Genomic DNA, 20,026 nt, shown 5'->3' with positions numbered 1-20,026 from the left:
GTGCTGCATGCAGCACCAGCGATGGAAATTTAAATGCATTTCCCTAATTAAAGTTGTTAACTATTTATAAAGAGAGACAAAGAAGAAGAACAAGAAGAAGGGTTTTAATTAGGGTTTAATAACCTTAAAAAAAACCCTAATGCAAGGATTAGGTTAAGGGATTATCGTTGTTAGACTACTAATGCAAGGTTTTGTTAGACTACTAATGCAAGGTTTTGTTAGATCGAACAAACCCTAATAAAATCAAATATTAGGGTTTTGGTCATCTCTTGCCAGCTTCATATAGCTTTAAAAGAGCATTTACTTCCCATCATCCTGTCTTCATGGATTAGAAGCTCCCGGAAGTTTAGAATTAAGGTGATATATATATAACTGGAAATACTGCTTGCAGTCCATGAAAAAAAATAATTTCATTTAATTATGTGTTGATAGACAAATACAGTTTGCCGTTGCGCATGCTGATGATAATAGTATATGTGAATACCAAATATATATTCAACTTTAATGTGAAAACACCTAATAAGAGTGCTGCCATTACTATTAATCATCAAAACATAAAAAAGGTGGTTATCAATCTTTGCTTTAAACTTTAGGGTACTGTTAGGTAATTTACATGGGTAGCTGAGGCTACTAATTTCATGTACATATTGTAAGATTTTCTTATTAAGGTGAGTTATAATAAAACCATGATTTTGTATATGTTGTGACAACCAATTGGACTTATACAATATTAGACTGATAAGGTGTTTTAATTGGAATAAAACACAAGAAAGGGAGACAATAACACTTGAATATTAGAGGGAGAGTTGGTTACAAACGCTCAAGAGAGTTGGTTACAAACCCTCTAATATTCAACATTAGTACTACTTGCCTAGTTACATATCTACTGGAAGGCTTCTAATAATTAAAAACTACTTATATATAATTAGCTTTTGTTTATTGATATCTATTCATTTTGATCCACCTTATTGTTTTGAATCTTGAGTCTCTGCATTTAGAAGTTGTGCATTTATTCGCATTACAAGAATCTTAACCATACAAGCAATCCAATGACTTGTGGCTTTCTTTAAGTCATTAGATTGATAAGATGGTTAAGATTCTATAAAATACAGGTAAACACACAATTTTTAAATGCAGAAACTCGAGATCCTCAAGTAAATTCACAACATCTAAATGCAGAGTCAGAATGGTATTGTTATACAACTGCATGCATGCACCCATTTTAATGAGAGTTGGCTGCCGCTCATATTTTGGTTGTTGTCGGCACATATATAAATTAACTTTCTAGCTTTCAGCTTCAGCATTAAAACCTTTAATTGTTTCCCATTCTGTCTGAGATCATATATACTGGAAAAAGTTCAATCTTCATCGAGATGATCACATAAATAAATTTGAATTCACTGAAAGTACGACAACTCGATGGCTAACTGGCGCCTTCTTATTGGTCCAAATTGTAATGTACGATCCTTCCTTTGAATTGCCCTGCGTAGGTTCAACTACCAACCACAAGACCAACAAGCGGTTGGAGGGAAAATTAACTACTACATAATCTCCTATAAACACATGGCGAGCAGGAAAAGGAAAGAAAAATCGGTGCAGGTGGTTTGATTAAGACTTGAGTGCAAAGATAAGTAGAGCAAGAAATTACATGACATCTTGACCAAAACAACACCGAAAATTGACGGACAAGCTAGCATAGGATAATATGTTAGTAGATATAGTGTATAGTTAATGACCCGTAACAATTCTATGAGTCACGAGTCTCGTGACTTAATTAACATTATACAAACACTGCCATGTAAAGAAAGATAGGAGGGCAGTATTGGAACAAAAGTTGGATTCCAGGTGACCACGACTAACCGGGATTCAAATACAACCATAATATAAATAATCTTACTCCGTCAATTTCAGAAGTTTGATTCCTGAATTGGGGTGAGTCCTACTGTTGTATTGATTCTTATCCAACTAAACGCTTGAATTCATTAAACGGCGTGCTATTCCATTTTCACCCGTTCCGTTCCTCCCTAGCAAAAACACCATAAGTAGAACAAGATACCAAGCATTGAAAGGTAGAGATCTGAAGATATATGGTTAAACTGGTTAAGTGAGAAAAATGTGAAGTTCTGTTAGCTTAGCATATAGTTAAGAAGAAGAAAATATGAAGATATATATGATATAATTGGTGAAGATGTTGTTCCAAATATACAAATTGGTGAAGATGTTGTCCAATTGAACCAACAAAATAGAATTGGTGAATTTGGACCAAAACATAGAATTGGTGAAGATGTTGTTCCAAATATACAAATTGATTACTTTAATGAAATTCCGAAGTCAAGGAATTCTATGTCATCATTTTCTTTCTTTTTACCCCCTTTTTTTTTAATTATATTTATTATTTTGTTTATTTTTTTTTTTCAATCTGATAGCAAGAACAAAGAGGAATGGATAAGATGCTAAAATAATGTAAAGAGTGAAATTGACAAAATTAAGGTGCAATATATAATGAACAGCTAGCATCACAATTTCACTAAAATTTTTGCAATAAAACTCCATACATATTTTAGATAATATGCAAGTAGAGCATGAGCGTAATTAATAATGAGTTTTTGGTTTGCGTATGTCTAACATCTTGACAAGTCACACTAATTGATAGCCAATTTAGAGAGAAATTTTTGTAAGTATTGAGACAAGAAGCCACATGGTACACTAGTCACATATAATAATAAAAGTGAACAATCTAAAGTTACTATATTTCACTTTTTGAGTATATACTAGTGAAAAACAAATCAACCTATTTATATATAATTCTAGCTATTAGTATATAGGACTGTGTTCTAGGTAGATTAAAATTACTTCAACTTGTAAATAGAGCTTCTAAATTAAGCCGATCGAGCCGCTGACTCTCCTAACATGTTCTACACGGGGTCAGAAAAAGAGACGAACCAACTAAAAATCACCCTTGAATATAATAGTGTTCGTGCATGCAGTTTCCTCGAGGCTGCAAATGTAATATTATAACAATAATATTGTCAAGGTGTCACCTGACCCAATCCCATCCCACGCACCTTTCACAACTCTGCAGCTCTGCTAGGGCTCCTATATATAACACATACTTCCCCCATCGTTAAACTCTCCCTTCTTTCAACTCACTTTCATTTGTGTGGTTAGAAATAATACCTATTAGAAGTAAACACAGAGTTACAAGGGCTTATTTCTCAAGAACCCTTAATTCTTAAGCTCCGTCGACAAAATAAGCTACGTATAGCAGGAATGGGAAACTGTTTGAGGCGCGATTCCGCGATGGTATGGGCCGGAGACGACAACTGGATTGACGTTTCTCAGCTTCAGCCTGATGATAAAAGTGCACACAACCCAGAAAAGCATAGGCTTCTTGGTGAGATAAGATCATATTCATCATCTGGAGCTTCAACATCTTCATTTTCTACTAGTACTAGTAGTATTGGAGGAGATCAAGTGAAGATCAAGATTAGTAAGAAAGAGCTGGAGGAGTTGGTAAAAGGAGGAGGAAACATGCAGGGTCTTTCGTCTGTGGAACAGCTATTAACTTGGGTCATGATCAACGGCCGTGATGGTCATGATCAGTACTATGATGGTCGTGATGAGATGGACCGTCAACGGCCCTGGAGGCCTGTTCTCCAAAGTATTCCGGAAGTTAATTAAGTAATTAGTTCATCGTCAATATCACCATGCAATGGTTTTCATGAGGAATAGCTTTAGACCATAGATTTTAGGCCAGAAATTAAATGTGATGACTCTTTTTTAATTCTTCCTTTCTTATATCTAAAGATTCAAATTTGTTTATATGTACAATTTCATTTGTAGTCTATGTACATATACATATATATATATATATATATATGTGAAGATAAATATTTCTTTTATTATTTACCTTTTTTCATTTTTTAAGTTCCTAATGATTTAGAAAGAAAAAAAAATCTTCAATAGGACATGATCACGTCATCATTCGAAAGGAAACTCGCACAAGCGAAGGGCTGGGTATGATGCCTAAATGTAGAGAATCCCGATTGTTTGCGAAAATACCTTACAAATGATGTCATCAAATGACGTGTTAAAGTTTTCCCTTGATTTTAGAGTCTAAAATATAAGGCTAAATAGTCAAAATGATCTCTGAGATTTGTATAACACATCATTTTGGTCTCTGAGATTGAAAATCAATAGAAATGGTCCCTGAGATTGTCCACCATCTATCATTTTGGTCATTCCGTTAAAAACTCTGTTAAGTGTCCTGGAGCTCTTAGCCTGAAGTTTGAGCAATTTTTAAACCTTGGTAACTGAATCATTTTTTTAACCAAATTCGACCTATAATATATCAAAATGAATATAGGAAAGTGTAGAATAAGATTATACCTACTTGGAAGCCCAATAGTTACCATTCTCTTCCTCTCGTTGAGAAGTATGATTTTTATTTTTGAATCACACAATTTCGTTGAGTATTGAAGAAATTATGAAAGTTTAAATTTACCCAGTTTTCGGCGAGTTTTCCAGTTTTTCTGCGGACCAGTCAACTTTGAGGCTATTTTCCAGCCAACTTCGGCAACCATTGGGCTTCCAAATAGGTATAATCTTATTCTGCACGTTCCTATCTTCATTTTGATATATTATGGATCGAATTTGGTTAAGAAATGATTGAGTTATGAAGCTTTGAAAATTGCCCAAACTTCCGGACAAGAGCTCCGGAATACTTAACGGAGTTTTTAACGGAATGACCAAAATGATGGATGGTGGACAATCTCAGGAACCATTTCTATTGATTATCAATCTCAAGAATCAAAGTAATGTGTTATGCAAATCTCATAGACTATTTTGGCTATTTAGCCAAAATATAATTTTATAACCGTCCAAGTCTAGTATCTTTGTGGGCTTGATCCTAAGTAATCCTTCACCTGATGTTTGTTTGTTTTTAACAAAGGGACAAATAAAAAATGGACCTTCAAAGCAAAACAAAAAGAGCCCGAACAAGTTTAAGCCCAAAACCAAAAACGAGTTCAAAGAAGTGAGAGATCGGAATTGTGGAGGATGGACGGATAGCAATGGTTAGAAAATGGAGAAGAAGATCGGACATGAGGGCATAGTCTAGTAAGATGAACAGCTATTGGAGTTGAAAAACACAGCTAGAGCCCGCGGCATTAAAAGTTGACGGACAGGGAACCACTCATATAGCAGTGAGAAGACTTTGCACGTGGACTTTAGCTAGACTAATTTTCACTTTATGTTTGTTTGGTTGAGCTTATGACACATACAAATTCAGCAAATTTCCCAAATAACAAAAAACTAATATGTTTTGATTGGAGGGATATTGGAAACTTTATTCCATGAGCTTCCTATTGTCACTTGGAAGGATATTGTTCAATGGAGTCCTCTTCATAACTAGTGAAAGTTGATGCTTCACCTTTTTTATATATCTCAATCATGTATTGCTTATAGTTGGAGACAAGGTGTGGATTCCCTACTTCCACGGCATAATCCACATCGTTAGGATTCTCCTTCACATCAATCATGCTAATCATTTTCTTTGCTTTTCAAAACAAAACAATAACGGATCATAAGCCATCATAAAAGTTAGAAATGACCCAATATCAAGCTTCAACTTTACTCTAAAAATCCAACTCACTTATTTACCATTTAAAATCAAAATACTAGTTATGCAATATCATGTTTGTATGTTTCAAGAAAAAGAAAATAAGGGGCACAATGACCTCATTAAAATACTTTGTCTGAAATTTCAATCTCATCAAAAGAAAAGTAGTATCGTACAAAGTGAAAAGAGAAATGTGAAGGGTATTCCCTTAAAACTAGGGGTGTGTTATCTACACATCCCGTTTTACTTCTCACACACCCTTTAATAATTTTTGTCTGTTGATCTTCGTCAATTCATCCGATCCGACGATTGATAATTTCTCTTTGTTACCTCACAGTTTAACGTCAATTCGTGTGCCAACATTGTAAAATATTGTTCAGAAAAATTAAAATGACAGAGAGTCTATAAAAAATCATACATTTGAGAATCTCTAAGCACTTCTCAAGTTAAAAAATTTAAAAATTAAAACGTACAATTTTACTTTTTTCAAGGTACGAGAAAATAATTTAAAAAATCAACGATTAAATTTTACATAAAATCTATACCACACCAACATAATATCTTTAATTAAAAAAATTGTTAAAAAATAGTGTTCCACAACTTCTCAATTTCATTGCCTACACAAATGAGCACCAGAAAATTTGAGAGCAATGGCCGCTTTAATGGAAAGACATCATCTTCAAATCTCTTTTACTAATATCATCGGATCAAATGATTTAGATTTTTGAAATTTGATCTAACAACTAAAAACAGAGGCATTTTTTAAAAGTTATAATAAATTTTGTCGTTAGATCAAATTTCAAATTTCCGAATCACTTAATTTGGTGACCTTGATGAAAATGATCTGAAAATGATCTCTTTCCTGCTTTAACTATCCCGAACGACCACCACGACGCAAGGAACTTTCACACGTGTCAGGCGTGCGAAATAGCTGGTGTAGAAAGTAGGAGTTGCCAGTTGTGGGGTGGGGAGGGCGAAAAAGGCAATGGATGGCGTTAAATGCACCAGTGCTCTTCTATCCGAGTATTCTGTTCACTGTGGGGCCTACTCAAGACAGCCATTACCGCTTCTGTGGGCCCCACCCCACTTCCAAGCTCTTTCATGGCTCCTCCTCCTCTTCCTCCGCTCCCCTGTCCCCTCCCTCTCTATCTATCTCTCACCTCATCTTCCTCTTCCCACAATGTCTCCTCCTCCATTTCCTCACTTGCAGAACCCTTCTCTGAATTCCAAGTCTGAAGCTTGAAAACGCTGCAGTTCACTCTCTCTCTCTCTCTGGTTTCACTATTTGGGAGCAAGGAAATTGAAGGCAGGAAGGAAATGGTTTTTCTGAGGCTCACTGCCCACATCTTTATCCTGTTCCTAAGTGAGTTTCTAACCTTTTTTTTTTTTTTTTTCTTTCTGTTTTACTGGGTTTTGTTTAATTTTGCAAACAAATTGAGTATTACCTTCCGGGTCATGGTTATAATTGCTTAAGTTGGATTGGTGCAACTGGGTTTCGTGAAAGATTTGTGCTTTTTTATTCGAAAAAATATGATCTTTGGTATGATGTGCACCTCAGATTTTGTGAAACATCATTGATCTTGATTTCAGTTTGCAAAGAATATATGATGCATTTGGTTATCGGATTATTGAAGTCATGTTCTTGTTCTTAACTTTGAATCTAGTGCTTATTGTAAGGCATAGCACCGATTCTAGTAACTGTTTAGAGTGAATTATGATATCCCAGGTTATGTTAGGGTTTTGATTGCTGTTTGAGCAAGTATAGACTTGCCCTTATACAACTTTGTAGGACATACATTAGTGCACAACTGCGGATTTAAGATTTCACCGTCATTGATATTTTGCTACATTATTAGTTCATTGAGACACTACTTGTGTTCATGGAGTCACATGCTTTATAACTAAAATTCATTAGTTGCCTTTGGCACCGGACTGGTTTGTCTATGGCTTTAGAACTGCTCTAAAATTCATTAGGAAGTTATGCATCTAAAACTTTTGTGATTGTGATTTGTGTAGATTTTCGGTTTTATTATTACTTACCAATGCTCTTTGCTTTTCGTTTTATAGGTCTCCATGTATGTTGTTGCAGCACGTTAGATTATCTTAAAGATCCAGTCTTGTCGATTAAGCAAAAAGATTCTATGTTACCAATGATCTCTCCTACAGCGACTCCTCAGCCCTTTCTTCCCCTTCTTGCTCCTTCACCATTGGCACCATATACTAATACCACCGTCCCAAGATTATCAGGTTCCGCCCTCCCTCCTCATTTGCTCCAGTTAAACTAAATTGCCCTTGGCATTCTGTGATTTGGTTCTCAAGTTACATACTTTGCCTGCAGGACTCTGTAGACTAAACTTCAGTGTTGCTGAGAGTTTGATGAGTGTGACCTCAATTGATTGCTGGTCCGTTTTTGCACCATTACTGGCTAATGTAATGTGTTGTCCACAGTTGGAAGCCACTCTCACAATTCTCGTTGGTCAATCCAGTAAAGAGACCAATGTTCTTGCTTTAAATGGAACGACTGCTAAACACTGTCTATCAGATATTGAACAGATTTTGGTGGGCCAGGGTGCAAATGACAGTCTTGCACAAATATGCTCGGTTCATTCATCAAATCTGACTAATGCATCTTGCCCAGTCTTTGATGTTAATGAGTTTGAGGATACAGTTGATACTTCAAAGTTGCTTGCCGCTTGTGAGAAGATTGACCCTGTGAAAGAATGTTGCGCTCAAACTTGTGAGAATGCCATATTAGAGGCTGCTACAAGGATTGCATCGAAAGTTTCTGATCTTTTGAGCACAGATGGTGCTCATGATCTCTTACCTGATCGATTAAGTAAAGTCAATGACTGCAAAAATATTGTCCTCCGGTGGCTGGCAAGTAAACTCAGTCCTTCTCGCGCCAAGGAAGTTCTAAGGGGACTTTCTAGTTGCAAGATTAACAAGGGTGAGTTTAGTAAAACATGGTGCTACATAGGACCTCCATCAAATTCTGTACTTTTCTTTTATCTTTTAGTTCGTATTTTTTCTAAACAGACAAATGGAAAATTATAGTTATTATGTTATCCGGTTAAAGATGGGATATTCATACATTTATCTAGAAGTTTCTAGAGTTGTCTCCTAAAACTGTATCGATGAACTAGTGCCAGTGGTCAAGGAAATATATTATTACATATATCTTCTTATAGACTGTCTCTTCTATTTTTATGATTTTATCAGTCTCTTTCTTTCTGTATTGAAAGGAATTTTCTTGGCACTTCTATAGGTGGATTGCCTTCTCTATGATATGGATCAGTCATATAAGAGATATCATTGGAGTTCTAGCTGTCTGCCTTCATCATATTCGGGGCTTACTCCCATCTTGTGAAAGTTGATTATTATACGTGATTTTTGTGTGTGAGAGAAATAGAAATAGAACGAGAGAAAGAATACTAGTTTATGTTTCTGCTCTGCATCTTGTATTTGTTTGATTCTACTTGGAGATGCCAATCTTCGATTGGAGTATCTGATCGTGTATGTTTGTCTGGTGTTCACTTCAGCTTGCCCCCTGGTTTTCCCTGACATGAAGCATGTTGCAATGGGTTGTGGGAATGGGATAAGTAACCGGACTGCTTGTTGTACTGCCATGGAGAGCTATGTGGCCCATTTGCAAAAGCAGAGTCTCATAACCAACTTGCAAGCTTTGGATTGTGCTGCATCACTGGGAATGAAGTTAAGAAAATCAAATATTATCGAAGATGTGTATAGCCTATGTCGTATAAGCCTCAAGGATTTCTCTCTTCAAGGTTAGTGCTTCCTCTGTTCCTATATTTTCTTTACCAAACAATAAACAGCCTACCATGGTGCTAATACAGATTTTGTGTGCTTTATACATGTCAAAATCATTTGGGGATGGATTTGCACAACTCAGTTGGAAATCAAGGTAATAAACTTACTTTCGTTTGTATCACCCATTATAATAGCATACTCAAAGAAAAAAAAAATTACCATATCCAAAAGAAAAGGTTGCATTTTTGAATTTATTGTCAGAATAACTAATGTTGACTTTGCCAATGATGGTTGAGTTATCAATAATTTCATACCAGTGCTTTTTGCTCGTTTCTTCTTCTAATCTTGTAAACTGGTCTTTCGTTTTGCTTTTGCATCATAGTGTCTGGATGTCTTTTGCCGAGCCTGCCTTCCGATGCAACATTTGACAGTTCAGGAGTCAGCTTCCTTTGTGATTTGAATGATAACATTCCAGCTCCATGGCCCACCTCTCAAGGGGCAGCTTCCTCGTGCGGTAGAAGTATGTGCAAGCAAGTTCTTAGCGTTTATTCATTTCAATGCAGTACCCTGCATTTGCATTCCCATTACATATTCAAATCGGCACTACTTTTTCATAAGGCTGTATTTTCCTTTTAGTAGTGCTCTCATGATTTCTGCCTGACTTCCGAATTCCAGATGTCAGGATTCCTGCTCTTCCTGCAGCAGCATCTGCTGAAAGTGGTGAGTAGGTTCAGTCGTTAATCTTCATTGGTGATAATTTCGTTTATATCAGCGGTCCCCATGTGCAGTATGTAAGGCATGCTAAGTTTGTTTATCCTTATGAAAATTCTTAGGAAACTAGTCGCAGAACTCTTCGAGCATTATGTACATGGAAAACCAGAGTTTACCTAGAGCCTTGAATTAGGATTGTTTTTTATTGACTTTTTTTTTCTTCCTCCTCTTTGGCCTGTGAGTTTAATCTTAAAACATATGCTTTCTTGGTCTCCAGGTCTGTACCATGATGATGTGATGCTTTCTCTACTCCTTGCTTCCGGGATGGTCCTTATGATGCTTCTGTGAATAAGTTTCCCTTGAGGAAAACGTGCCAGTCCTTTGAAGGAAAATTCATGATTGGTTCATCTTTTATACAAGTCACCCCAATCTAATCGATATAAGATTGTCGTGAAGACTGGGCAGAGAAACTATGATTCTACGGCAATCTGACTTCAAGTTTGTGATTCCAATCCTACTGATTGATGATTCTTGCTTGCTTCTGTGATAAAATTTCTGTAAAAATTAGGAAATCGATGGTGGTTAATTATATTGTAAACTTAGATGGCAGCCGAAGTATAATCTTACTTCTTTTACAAGTGATGGAACAACTCGACCATATATTGTACTCATTTACCAAATTTAATCTAGTTACAAGATTTGCATGTATTTCCTCATGTTGTAGGTTTCCAGTGATACAGTAATTTATTTGTTGCTGTACTTTGAGGAGTATGGACACCGACAGCACAGGTGTTTGCCTTCGTTGATTCTGAACGATTCGGTTCAAATTCGGGTAAGCAAGTATAACTGCATTGGCCAACTGGTATAACTCACGTCTGTCATGTGGAAATGTGTAATGTGGGAGTATTGCTAGTTTGCCTGGTTTAGATAAGATTGATAAATGAATCTACTGATTTTGAAAGCTTGCCTTTCTCATGGCTTTCCAGTTTTTCGAGTCTATTGACTAGAAGATTTTAGTTACATTCAGATGAATTAAGATTCGTGCTTTTTGTCACTTAGTACTATGGTCTAGCAGTTTCCCTCTTTACTTGTAAGTGAGTTGTCTTAGGTTCGATTCTTGCCAAAAGCGAATATGAACCACATTATTGCTAGTTCATTGTGAGATTTGTTTGGTATTGTTGTGCTTTGAAAAAAAACTGATTTTGTTGTTCTATGAAAATAAGCTCATTTTTGCTGCTTCACGTTTTGAGCTTTTTTCATCCAAAATTGTGAAAATAAGCTGTTTTAAGTGTTTACCAAACACATTTTTACGCTTAGTTTTTTTTTATACCCACTTTTTATAAAAGCACCTCAGTACCAAATCAGTACTAAGTTCATCATATTTCCTTTAGCGTAGATGATATCGTTAGCTCAAAAAAAAAAAAAAAAAAAAAAGATGCATGTTTTTTCATCAATGCTTTTGGGTGATGTTATCCACACACTATACTTTACCTCCTCTACATTTTTCTTAATTTCTGACCATTTACCCAAATGACTTGAAGATTATCTAACAACAAAAAGCAACACAGGTATATGAATAACACCACTCTTTCTTTATCATCAAGTGATAAAAACCCATGTGAACAATGTAATGAAATTGTTATTGACACTCTAAAATTTTCATTTTGGACTCTAAACTTTTCATATGTAAAAGAAAAAATAAAAGTCCCAGCCCAGAACGTTGTCAAATTTGATTCGTTATGCTTCATTTTCTTGAATTTGCCACAATGAATTAATATGCCTCTCTGTCTTTGTATCCCTCTGAATCATCAAACAAATAAAGCAAAGGCAAACTATTAGCTTGTTTGTTTCTTTCGTGGATCTGGATTAGGGTTCGCTTCGGTTCAAAACGGTTCGATTTTTTGTCAAAATTGTAACCGAATTGAAGTTTTTTTTTTTCGTTTCGGTTTTTTTCGGTTCGGTTTCAGTCCGTTCCGTTTCTTCGATGATTTTTTATTTTATTTTTATGAATCTGATATTAGGCAGCGGAGATGGTGTGGTGGGGAATGAAGAAGCCAGGGTTTGGAAAGAATTGGAAGGAATGTTGTGACAATGAAGAAGCGCTGCGCAGAACTTGCCGCGATTGCCGAGCAATTGCCGTGCCATGGCTATGAAAGAGAGAGATAGAATATTTGGTGGTGAGATTGGATGCAGCACCTGTTCAGTTATCGAAGCAGCGCGTCGGATGTTGTTTGAGCTTTCAAGGAACTGTCTGCAGCCAAGCTTTGGAGTGAAGGAAAGGAATGCTCCGCGGGTTCATGGAGGTGCAAGAAGAGGGGGGGAGAGAGAGAGAGAGAGAGAGAGAGAGAGTCTGAATTGGAGGAAGAGAGGAAGAAAGCAGAGCAGCATGGAGATGCAAGAATTCGACGGTGGGAGAGAGAGGCTGAGAAGTCAGAACAAAGAAGAGATGCAATTGGGCGGTTTCTGCCTTCTGGGCTGTAGAGAGAGATAATACAGAAATGAGACAGAATAGAGAGAGAGAGAGAGAGAGAGATTTGTCTTTAGAAAGCACAAGTACCCATGTGCTATTCAACTTTTTTCAACATTCAGCACAGAGGGAGAGACAGATTTGTGCTATTCAACTTTTTTCAACATTCAGCACAGAGGGAGAGACAGAGATTTGTCTTTAGAAAGCACAAGTACCCATGTGCTATTCAACTTTTTTCAACATAAAGCACACGATTTCTGTAAAACAAGCACACGGTTTTCTTGTAATGCAAATTTTCTCTATAAATTTAATCTACCTAATATTAACCTTTATCAGAACCCGTAAGTTTTCTTGATAATATTGATTGTTTTGATTCATTTTATTTTTTAGCATTTTATTTTTCCTTTTTTCTTGCGAAAAATTTGTCATGCCATATGGTGTTTATAAGTAGCTTGTAGACGGCTTGACAAATCACAAGAAAGGACCTCTTGCCCTCTTGTCCATTGTCGAGAGAGAGAGAGAGAGAGAGATTTCTTGCTAGCATGGAGTACTCAAGTGATAATGATCTCTCTGAGCCCATGTTAGTTCCCAAAACATCTTCATTACCGCAGATAGTAAGCTCGGAACTGGAAGACACACTAAACAACACTGACTTCTCATACTTCCAGCGTCTCCGAACGGCCACGTGGCTCGAGACGAAGACCCTGTGTCGCCTGGCAGCTCCGGCGGTGGTGGTTTACTTGCTCAACAATGTTATAACCTTGTCCACCCAAATCTTCTGTGGTCATCTTGGCAATCTTGAACTTGCTGCCTCATCTCTTGGCAACATTGGGATTCAAGTTTTCACCTTTGGCCTCATGGTATTCATAATAATTCAACTTACCCTGTTAACACTCATTTGATTTTCGAAGCACGAAGTTGATTGGTAAAATTCTTTTGTCAGATATGTTTCATGGTGTGCTATTGTTAATTACCACATGCATGTTTGACCAAAAATTAATTCATTAACTGGATTAATGATTCAAATTTACAGTCTGTCAACATAACATATCTTATATTATCTTCGATCATGAATCAGATATACAAGTAACATGTGTTTTTAGTGCAGCTTGGTATGGGTAGTGCGGTGGAAACTCTATGTGGTCAAGCCTATGGAGCACATAAATATGAAATGCTGGGCATATACATGCAGAGATCAACAATCCTCCTCGTGGCAACTGGGATCCCACTTACGATAATTTACATCTTCTCCAAGCCCCTCTTGCTAGCCCTAGGTGAATCAGCCTCCATCTCAGCTGCGGCCGCGGTTTTCGTATACGGTCTGATCCCTCAAATATTTGCCTACGCTTGCAATTTCCCCATACAAAAATTCCTCCAAGCCCAGAGCATAGTGTTCCCTAGTGCCTACATCTCAGCAGGTGCACTTGTGGTGCACATAGTGTTAAGCTGGGTGGTGGTGTACAAACTGGATTGGGGTTTGCTGGGTGCGGCGTTGATGCTGAGTTTTTCATGGTGGATTATAGTGGTGGCACAGTTTGTATACATTGTTTGGACTCCAAGGTGCAAGAGTACATGGAGAGGTTTTAGCATTAGGGCATTTTCCGGTCTTTGGAGATTTTTGAAGTTGTCTGCAGCATCGGCCGTAATGTTATGCCTTGAGACTTGGTATTATCAAATTATAGTTTTGATTGCTGGGTTGCTTCAAGATGCTGAAATTGCCTTGGACGCCCTCTCTATCTGGTAAGCACCAAATTAAGAAAACTGGCCAAATTAATCACTTTTACAAATCCATAATTGTTGTAATGATCAATTTTTTAATGTCCTTAATCTAATAATTGTGTTCTGACCAAAGTCAATTTTGCAGATGTTTTTATTTTTATTTTTTCCTTTTCTCTAATCGAATATTTAAATAATGCAGCATGGCCATAACTGGATGGGTGCTCATGGTTTCTGTGGGGTTCAATGCTGCTGCAAGGTGAGTTGATTTAAATAATTATTTGGGGACTACTTAATTATTTACTTAAACTAACAAAACCCTAAACATAATCCCCCTGACTTATTTATGCAGTGTGAGGGTCGGGAATGAGCTTGGGGCTGGGCATCCAAAAGCGGCTGCATTTGCAGTTGTGATGGCAACTTCAAGCTCCTTCCTCATCTCGGTGGTCTGTGCCATAATTGTACTTGCATTGCGAGATGTCATAAGTTACATTTTCACTGAGGGGGAAACAGTCTCTAATGCAGTCTCAGAACTTTCTCCTTATCTTGCAACATCTATCATTCTCAACGGTATCCAACCTGTTTTGTCAGGTAAGTGAAATTTCACGTTAAATATATAGGAGATAATTTTTGTACTTTCGTTTCTCCTTCTCTCCTTCTGCACTCTTCCTTTTGTTTATACATTTTAATTACTAATTAACTTACTTAACCCAACAAAATAAAGTACAAGAATCCTTTTGCTATGTATATACATGCATTCACTTAAATAAAATAAACTTTACAAATTAAACCATAACTTTACCCACCTGGTCAATATGTTGAAAATTTAGCCATGAAAGGAAAATTCTGCATACAGACAATTAACCCATCTGAGCCAGGTGTAAACAGTTGCATGCATGGTTGATCAACTTGAATGAGATATAACCCACAAACATTCTGTTGGTAATGTTTATCAGTTTAAGCAAGACGTTTTAAATGAGTATATCTTTGTCTCCCTATGAGAACTACTTCAATTCTTAAAGTAAAACTTAAATTTTATATTTTAAATTTATCCCAACTTGCTTCAATTCTAAGGGCAAATATGAGTTAAAACATAAAACTCATTTATGGGATAAATTTAAATCAGGATCCCCTCCTAAGTTAGTGAGGTTAGCCCACCATATATGTGTATTTTTTTAGTTTTATATTATAAAATCATTGAATCCAACTAGTAAGATCTAATTTGATCAAATTTAACGGTAAAAAAAAAAAAAAAAATCTAACGGTCCAAATTTAAATTCCACGGTTGAAGTAATTAAAAATTTATTTTATGTGTTTCATATTCTTTCGTAGTGTTCCACGAGATTCATGGTGCTAGTTTAGTGATTTTTTCAATATTTATTGGAATTTAAATATTGTTAGGTTAAAATGTTCAAAAATTAAATTAAAATAGTCTACATAATTTTTTTTAAAGTTTTTAAGAAAAATAATATCCTAAATTCATTCTTTAATAATTGGGGGCTAAAAATTTAACCCAAAAGGGTTGGAAAAAAAAAACTGTTTCTGGGTTATAATCTAAATTTTTTAGATTAAAATTTTTAAATTTTAACTCAAGGGTTGAAAATGATTTGAAGGAAGGTGGTACTTGGCGATGCAAAATGACTTATAAATTAAAGAATGATGTCAAGAAGATAAAAATAATGAGGGATGACTCTACGAGACAACAAGTCATTAGTGGCCAGATTCCTTTTACACGGACAATATAAATGGAAAATGAGTAATATTATTTTAATTTCTTACACATCCTTATTTAATTATGGTCGAGGTTCAGTAAGCATCATGCCGAATCAAATTTTGTTTAATTTATTCAATCTAATAGCTAGAAATAAAGAAATGTGTGAGAAATTAAAAAGAGTGAAAATCATTTCCTTAGTAGAATATTAGATTTATCACCTTAATGTTGTGATGTTTTACAATAAACTGTATGGCTACTTAATTACTTAAAAGTAAATGCTATCTACATATTTTAATTTGTCGCATACTTTTTAAAAAATTTGTTATTAATTTTCTTTAATTCATTTGTTTTAATGGTCAAAAATTTTAAAAAATATGTGAAAAGTGAAAATAAGTGTGAATAGCACTAATCTTGATTCCTTACTTAATCCGATGATATCGATCTTCTACTACTACTCAACATCGTTAGCGATGGACTAGCAGTTGAACATCCAAATCCTACGTGGTCCTAATTTTAGTTAATTTTTTTATTCTCCTATCCTTTTCTGTTGGAACCAAAAATCCGCCTTTTCTTTTTGGCCCTTTTTGATGTGATACTTCATAAATGGGTTAAACATAAAGGGGTGGCCGTTGGGTGTGGATGGCAAGCATTTGTAGCATATGTTAACGTGGGATGCTACTACATCGTTGGCATTCCATTGGGTTGCCTTCTTGGCTTCAAGTTCGACTTTGGAGCTCAGGTATTTCAACTTCTAATGTCATTTTTTTTTCTTTACAAATCTCCTATTGTAGTTGTTTTAATTACAATTTATATCTTCTTCTTTTCAGGGAATATGGGCTGGGATGATAGGAGGTACTTTTATGCAGACCGTTATCTTAATGTGGGTCACATTTCGGACTGACTGGAACAAAGAGGTTAGCTTAATTAAAAATAATTAAACATCTTTAGTTTTATTGTCAATTAAACAAACCATATTATATATATATGGTGAATTTTTGAGCAAAACGGAATCCCGCTCCTAAGGGGCTTCCTATATATATTTGAGTTCACAAATATGTAGTTACCTCATGCATGCATGATGCATGCCGAGGGATATGCTCATGCACATATTATATAACATTCAAATTGTTTTCCAGGTTGAAAAGGTAAGGAATCGTTTGGACAATTGGGAAGACAAAAAGGAGCGTTCTCAAGAGGATCTTCTGATTAATTAGAGCATCTCGAGATGTTAAATTTACATTGTCAAATTTGATTTGATGGTTGACAAGACAATTTAAAAATAAAAGCTAAATTTACCTCTTTTTTTCTTCCAAGGACGAGTCAGATTATTTTGAGTGCTGATGTTACAACGTTAGTGTCTTATTTGCCCATGTATTATTTAATAAAAATATTAATAACGTATTTATTCATTTGTGAGAAGACTTTTAAATCTCTATTTAATTAATCACTAAAATTTGGAAAAAAACAAAAAATAATAAATAATGGTGGTGGGGTGTGACATTTGGGTCGGAGAGAGGCTATGAAAGATTTGGGCTACAATCGACACAAAAGTTGGAGGAAGAAATCGGTGTGTGAGGCAAAAAACTTCAACATATGAGAAAGAGACATGGTGGTGTGATCTGAGACTTTTCCAAAAAGGATGAAAAGTGGTTAGGAATTCAAGGTTTCTGCAAGAAGATCTGATGATGTTCGTCCTATAAATGCCAAAAAATTCACTAACAGCATTGCAAAATACTTTGTTAGTTTTTGTTCCAAGGTCACACTACGAACACACTAACATATTTTCTGATAATGTATATTAGTTGTCGAGTTGTGCTGGTAGTTATTTTTTGAGATGTCTGTAATGATTTGTATTATATAGATGTAGAATTTTCTTTAAGTGACGTTTGCGATGGGTAGTTGTATAATTCATGTTATAATTATATTCTTTTCTATTAAAAAAATAAAAATTTAAACAAAATATATTAAGGTTATTTTGGAAATAATTGCGGTGGAAAAATAACGTTTTACTTTTTTAATTTTTTCTTATGTGTGTGATTATCATATAGGTGAAAAAATAAGATATTGAAGTAGTCTAATAACACTCATTATTTATTTTTTATTATATATTGTGGGACTCACTCGCTGTTACAAAGATTATAAAAAATAATTTTGCACCTTCGTTTTCCCCTTATGCGCACCTCCTTTTGTTCATGCACTTTAATTATTATTTAACCCAACAAATTAAGTACAGAATCACTTCCCTTTGTATATACATGCCATCACTTACATAAAATAAACTTCTGCAAATTAAACCACAGCTTTACGTACCTGGTCAACAACTCAACATGTTGAAAATTGAATTCGAATTTTCTACTCTCTCATTGTTTTTCTTCCCTTTACTCTTCTCCAATTTAAATGTTCATGCTAAATCACATCAACATTTTGTACTCCCTCTTTTTAGTATAAGAATATTAATGTACTAAAAAAAAAAAAAAAAAGATGAGAGAGAGGAGAGAATCCTACACATGTAAAAAAGTGTTGCATATAGACAATTAACCCATCAGAGCCACGTTGTAAATATTTGCAAGGTTGATTAATTAACTTGATTGAGAGAATCTGGATTACAACAATTGACTAATATTCTGTCCGTTTATGGTAATTAATTTAAACAAGACAATTAGTTCGAGTACTTATTTATTTCTCTCTCTGAAGGAATAATGTCCTTTAAGATAAAAATCTTGTCCTTTGTGTGAAAAAGACCAACATATTAAAGGTAATAATGTCAATTAAGATAAAAATAATGAGGCAGATCGATGACTTTACGAGAAAAATTGGTCATTAGAGCAACTCCACCCCTATCCACTTTGCGCCAGCACCCAGCCCATTTATCCACTTAATTGAACAGTAATAGACCCAATGAACAGTAATAGGCCAAAGCATCTCCACCCAAAAAAAAATGTGCTGGCACCTAGTCTAAAAATGCGCTGGCACAAACGATCTCCACCCCTACAAAATGCGCTGGCACCCAGTCCATTTAAAATATTAAATATTTTTTTTATAAAATAATAAAAAAAAATAGTTTTAATTTCGAATATGATTTTTAACCAATCTCGTCACGCCACGTGTCATTATCCGAACGTACTATTTTTTGAATAGATTTCCGCTAAGATTTTGAATAGAAAAAAAAAATTAATTTTTTAAAATATTTCTGTATTTTTTTAAAAAATTTTGACATTTTTTAATTAATTTTTAATAAATTTTAATATTGTAATTAATCTGGACCGTTGGATTTGAAAAATAATCAAATCCAACCTTATCTGGGCCTTTTTTTTTTTTAATTTTTGGTGAAAAAAACGTGGACCGTTGATCTGTGATCTTACGGTCCAATTTAAAAGTGAAATTTAAATTTTTTTTACCGTTGGAAATCCAACGGCCTACAAAAACTAGCCGTTGGAAATCCAACGGCTCTGAGGAGGGCCACGTAGGCCTTTGACAGAGTCAGTCCACTTGCCCTGCACCGCGGGCCCCACTGCTGCAGACGCTGTCGGCTACTCGCTGGTTCCACCGCGTGTGTTGCACGCGCCAGCACACGGACCGGCCTCTGGGTCTGTCCATTTTGGGCTGGCCTCTTGACTAGCACGGGCTGGGTGCCAGCCTATTTTCCGGGCTGGAGCTGATGGACACAGTGCCGGGCCATTTTCTTCACTTGGTGCCGGGCCATTTATGCAGGGCTGGACTTGCTCTTAAGACGGACAACGCAGAATATTGTAAAATATTAGACTTATCACCTTAATTTTGTGAGATTTACAATAAACTGTGGCTGCTTGATTACTTAATTGATTTGATGATATGGATCTTCTCCTATTACTCAACATTGTATGCGATGGGCTAGTAGTTGAACATCAAAATCGTATGTGGTCGTGTTTAAATTCAATTTTTGTTCTCGTTTTATCGTTGGAACCAAAATCTGCCTTTGGCTTTAATTTGGCCCTTTTTCAGTTGATATATTTCATTTTTGGTTTTCAAAGAAAAAAAAAAAAAAAAAAAA

The 20,026-nt window shown here is 35.5% G+C and overlaps 3 protein-coding genes across 4 annotated transcripts; all 3 read left to right on the top strand.

The window, feature by feature from the left end:
• Positions 1 to 3,270: 3,270 nt before the first annotated feature.
• LOC103937345 lies at positions 3,271 to 3,681 on the top strand. The gene has a single exon (XM_018645011.2). The coding sequence runs from the start codon at positions 3,271 to 3,273 to the stop codon at positions 3,679 to 3,681; it is 411 nt and encodes a 136-aa protein (XP_018500527.2).
• Positions 3,682 to 6,631: 2,950 nt separating this feature from the next.
• On the top strand, positions 6,632 to 10,807 carry LOC103951713 (uncharacterized GPI-anchored protein At1g61900-like). Its single transcript, XM_009363193.3, has 8 exons — positions 6,632 to 6,983; positions 7,688 to 7,867; positions 7,959 to 8,567; positions 9,160 to 9,405; positions 9,531 to 9,542; positions 9,771 to 9,908; positions 10,064 to 10,108; positions 10,377 to 10,807. The coding sequence occupies exons 1-8, from the start codon at positions 6,938 to 6,940 to the stop codon at positions 10,445 to 10,447; spliced, it is 1,347 nt and encodes a 448-aa protein (XP_009361468.1). The 5' UTR covers positions 6,632 to 6,937; the 3' UTR covers positions 10,448 to 10,807.
• A 2,044-nt stretch (positions 10,808 to 12,851) lies between these two features.
• Positions 12,852 to 17,405, top strand: LOC103937333 (protein DETOXIFICATION 40). Of its 2 annotated transcripts, none has more exons than XM_048582422.1 (7): positions 12,852 to 13,426; positions 13,675 to 14,306; positions 14,485 to 14,541; positions 14,635 to 14,873; positions 16,617 to 16,735; positions 16,824 to 16,910; positions 17,133 to 17,405. In XM_048582422.1, exons 1-7 carry the CDS (start codon positions 13,109 to 13,111, stop codon positions 17,208 to 17,210), a joined length of 1,530 nt encoding a protein of 509 aa, XP_048438379.1. In that variant the 5' UTR covers positions 12,852 to 13,108; the 3' UTR covers positions 17,211 to 17,405. The 2 variants fall into 2 exon arrangements, with proteins under 2 accessions (XP_048438379.1, XP_048438380.1); XM_048582423.1 differs by having other exon boundaries at positions 13,287 to 13,426; positions 13,670 to 14,306.
• Positions 17,406 to 20,026: the final 2,621 nt, after the last annotated feature.

This window comes from the organism of the source record quoted next, unplaced genomic scaffold, assembly GCF_019419815.1.
Source record: "Pyrus x bretschneideri cultivar Hongxiangsu unplaced genomic scaffold, Pyrus_bretschneideri_v1 Contig19, whole genome shotgun sequence".
NCBI lineage: Eukaryota > Viridiplantae > Streptophyta > Magnoliopsida > Rosales > Rosaceae > Pyrus > Pyrus x bretschneideri.
This window is presented reverse-complemented; position numbering and strand designations above follow the sequence as displayed.

What these genes read in the sequence shown, in the direction of transcription:
- LOC103951713 (XM_009363193.3), top strand. Translation starts at nt 6,938, where the DNA reads ATGGTTTTTCTGAGGCTCACTGCCCACATCTTTATCCTGTTCCTAA. An exon ending in CATCTTTATCCTGTTCCTAA is followed by an intron (nt 6,984 to 7,687) that starts GTGAGTTTCTAA and finishes TTCGTTTTATAG; the next exon opens with GTCTCCATGTATGTTGTTGC. An exon ending in TAGTTGCAAGATTAACAAGG is followed by an intron (nt 8,568 to 9,159) that starts GTGAGTTTAGTA and finishes TGTTCACTTCAG; the next exon opens with CTTGCCCCCTGGTTTTCCCT.
- LOC103937333 (XM_048582422.1), top strand. Translation starts at nt 13,109, where the DNA reads ATGGAGTACTCAAGTGATAATGATCTCTCTGAGCCCATGTTAGTTCCC. An exon ending in GGGTTCAATGCTGCTGCAAG is followed by an intron (nt 14,542 to 14,634) that starts GTGAGTTGATTT and finishes TTATTTATGCAG; the next exon opens with TGTGAGGGTCGGGAATGAGC. An exon ending in GGACTGACTGGAACAAAGAG is followed by an intron (nt 16,911 to 17,132) that starts GTTAGCTTAATT and finishes ATTGTTTTCCAG; the next exon opens with GTTGAAAAGGTAAGGAATCG.
- LOC103937345 (XM_018645011.2), top strand. Translation starts at nt 3,271, where the DNA reads ATGGGAAACTGTTTGAGGCGCGATTCCGCGATGGTATGGGCCGGAGAC.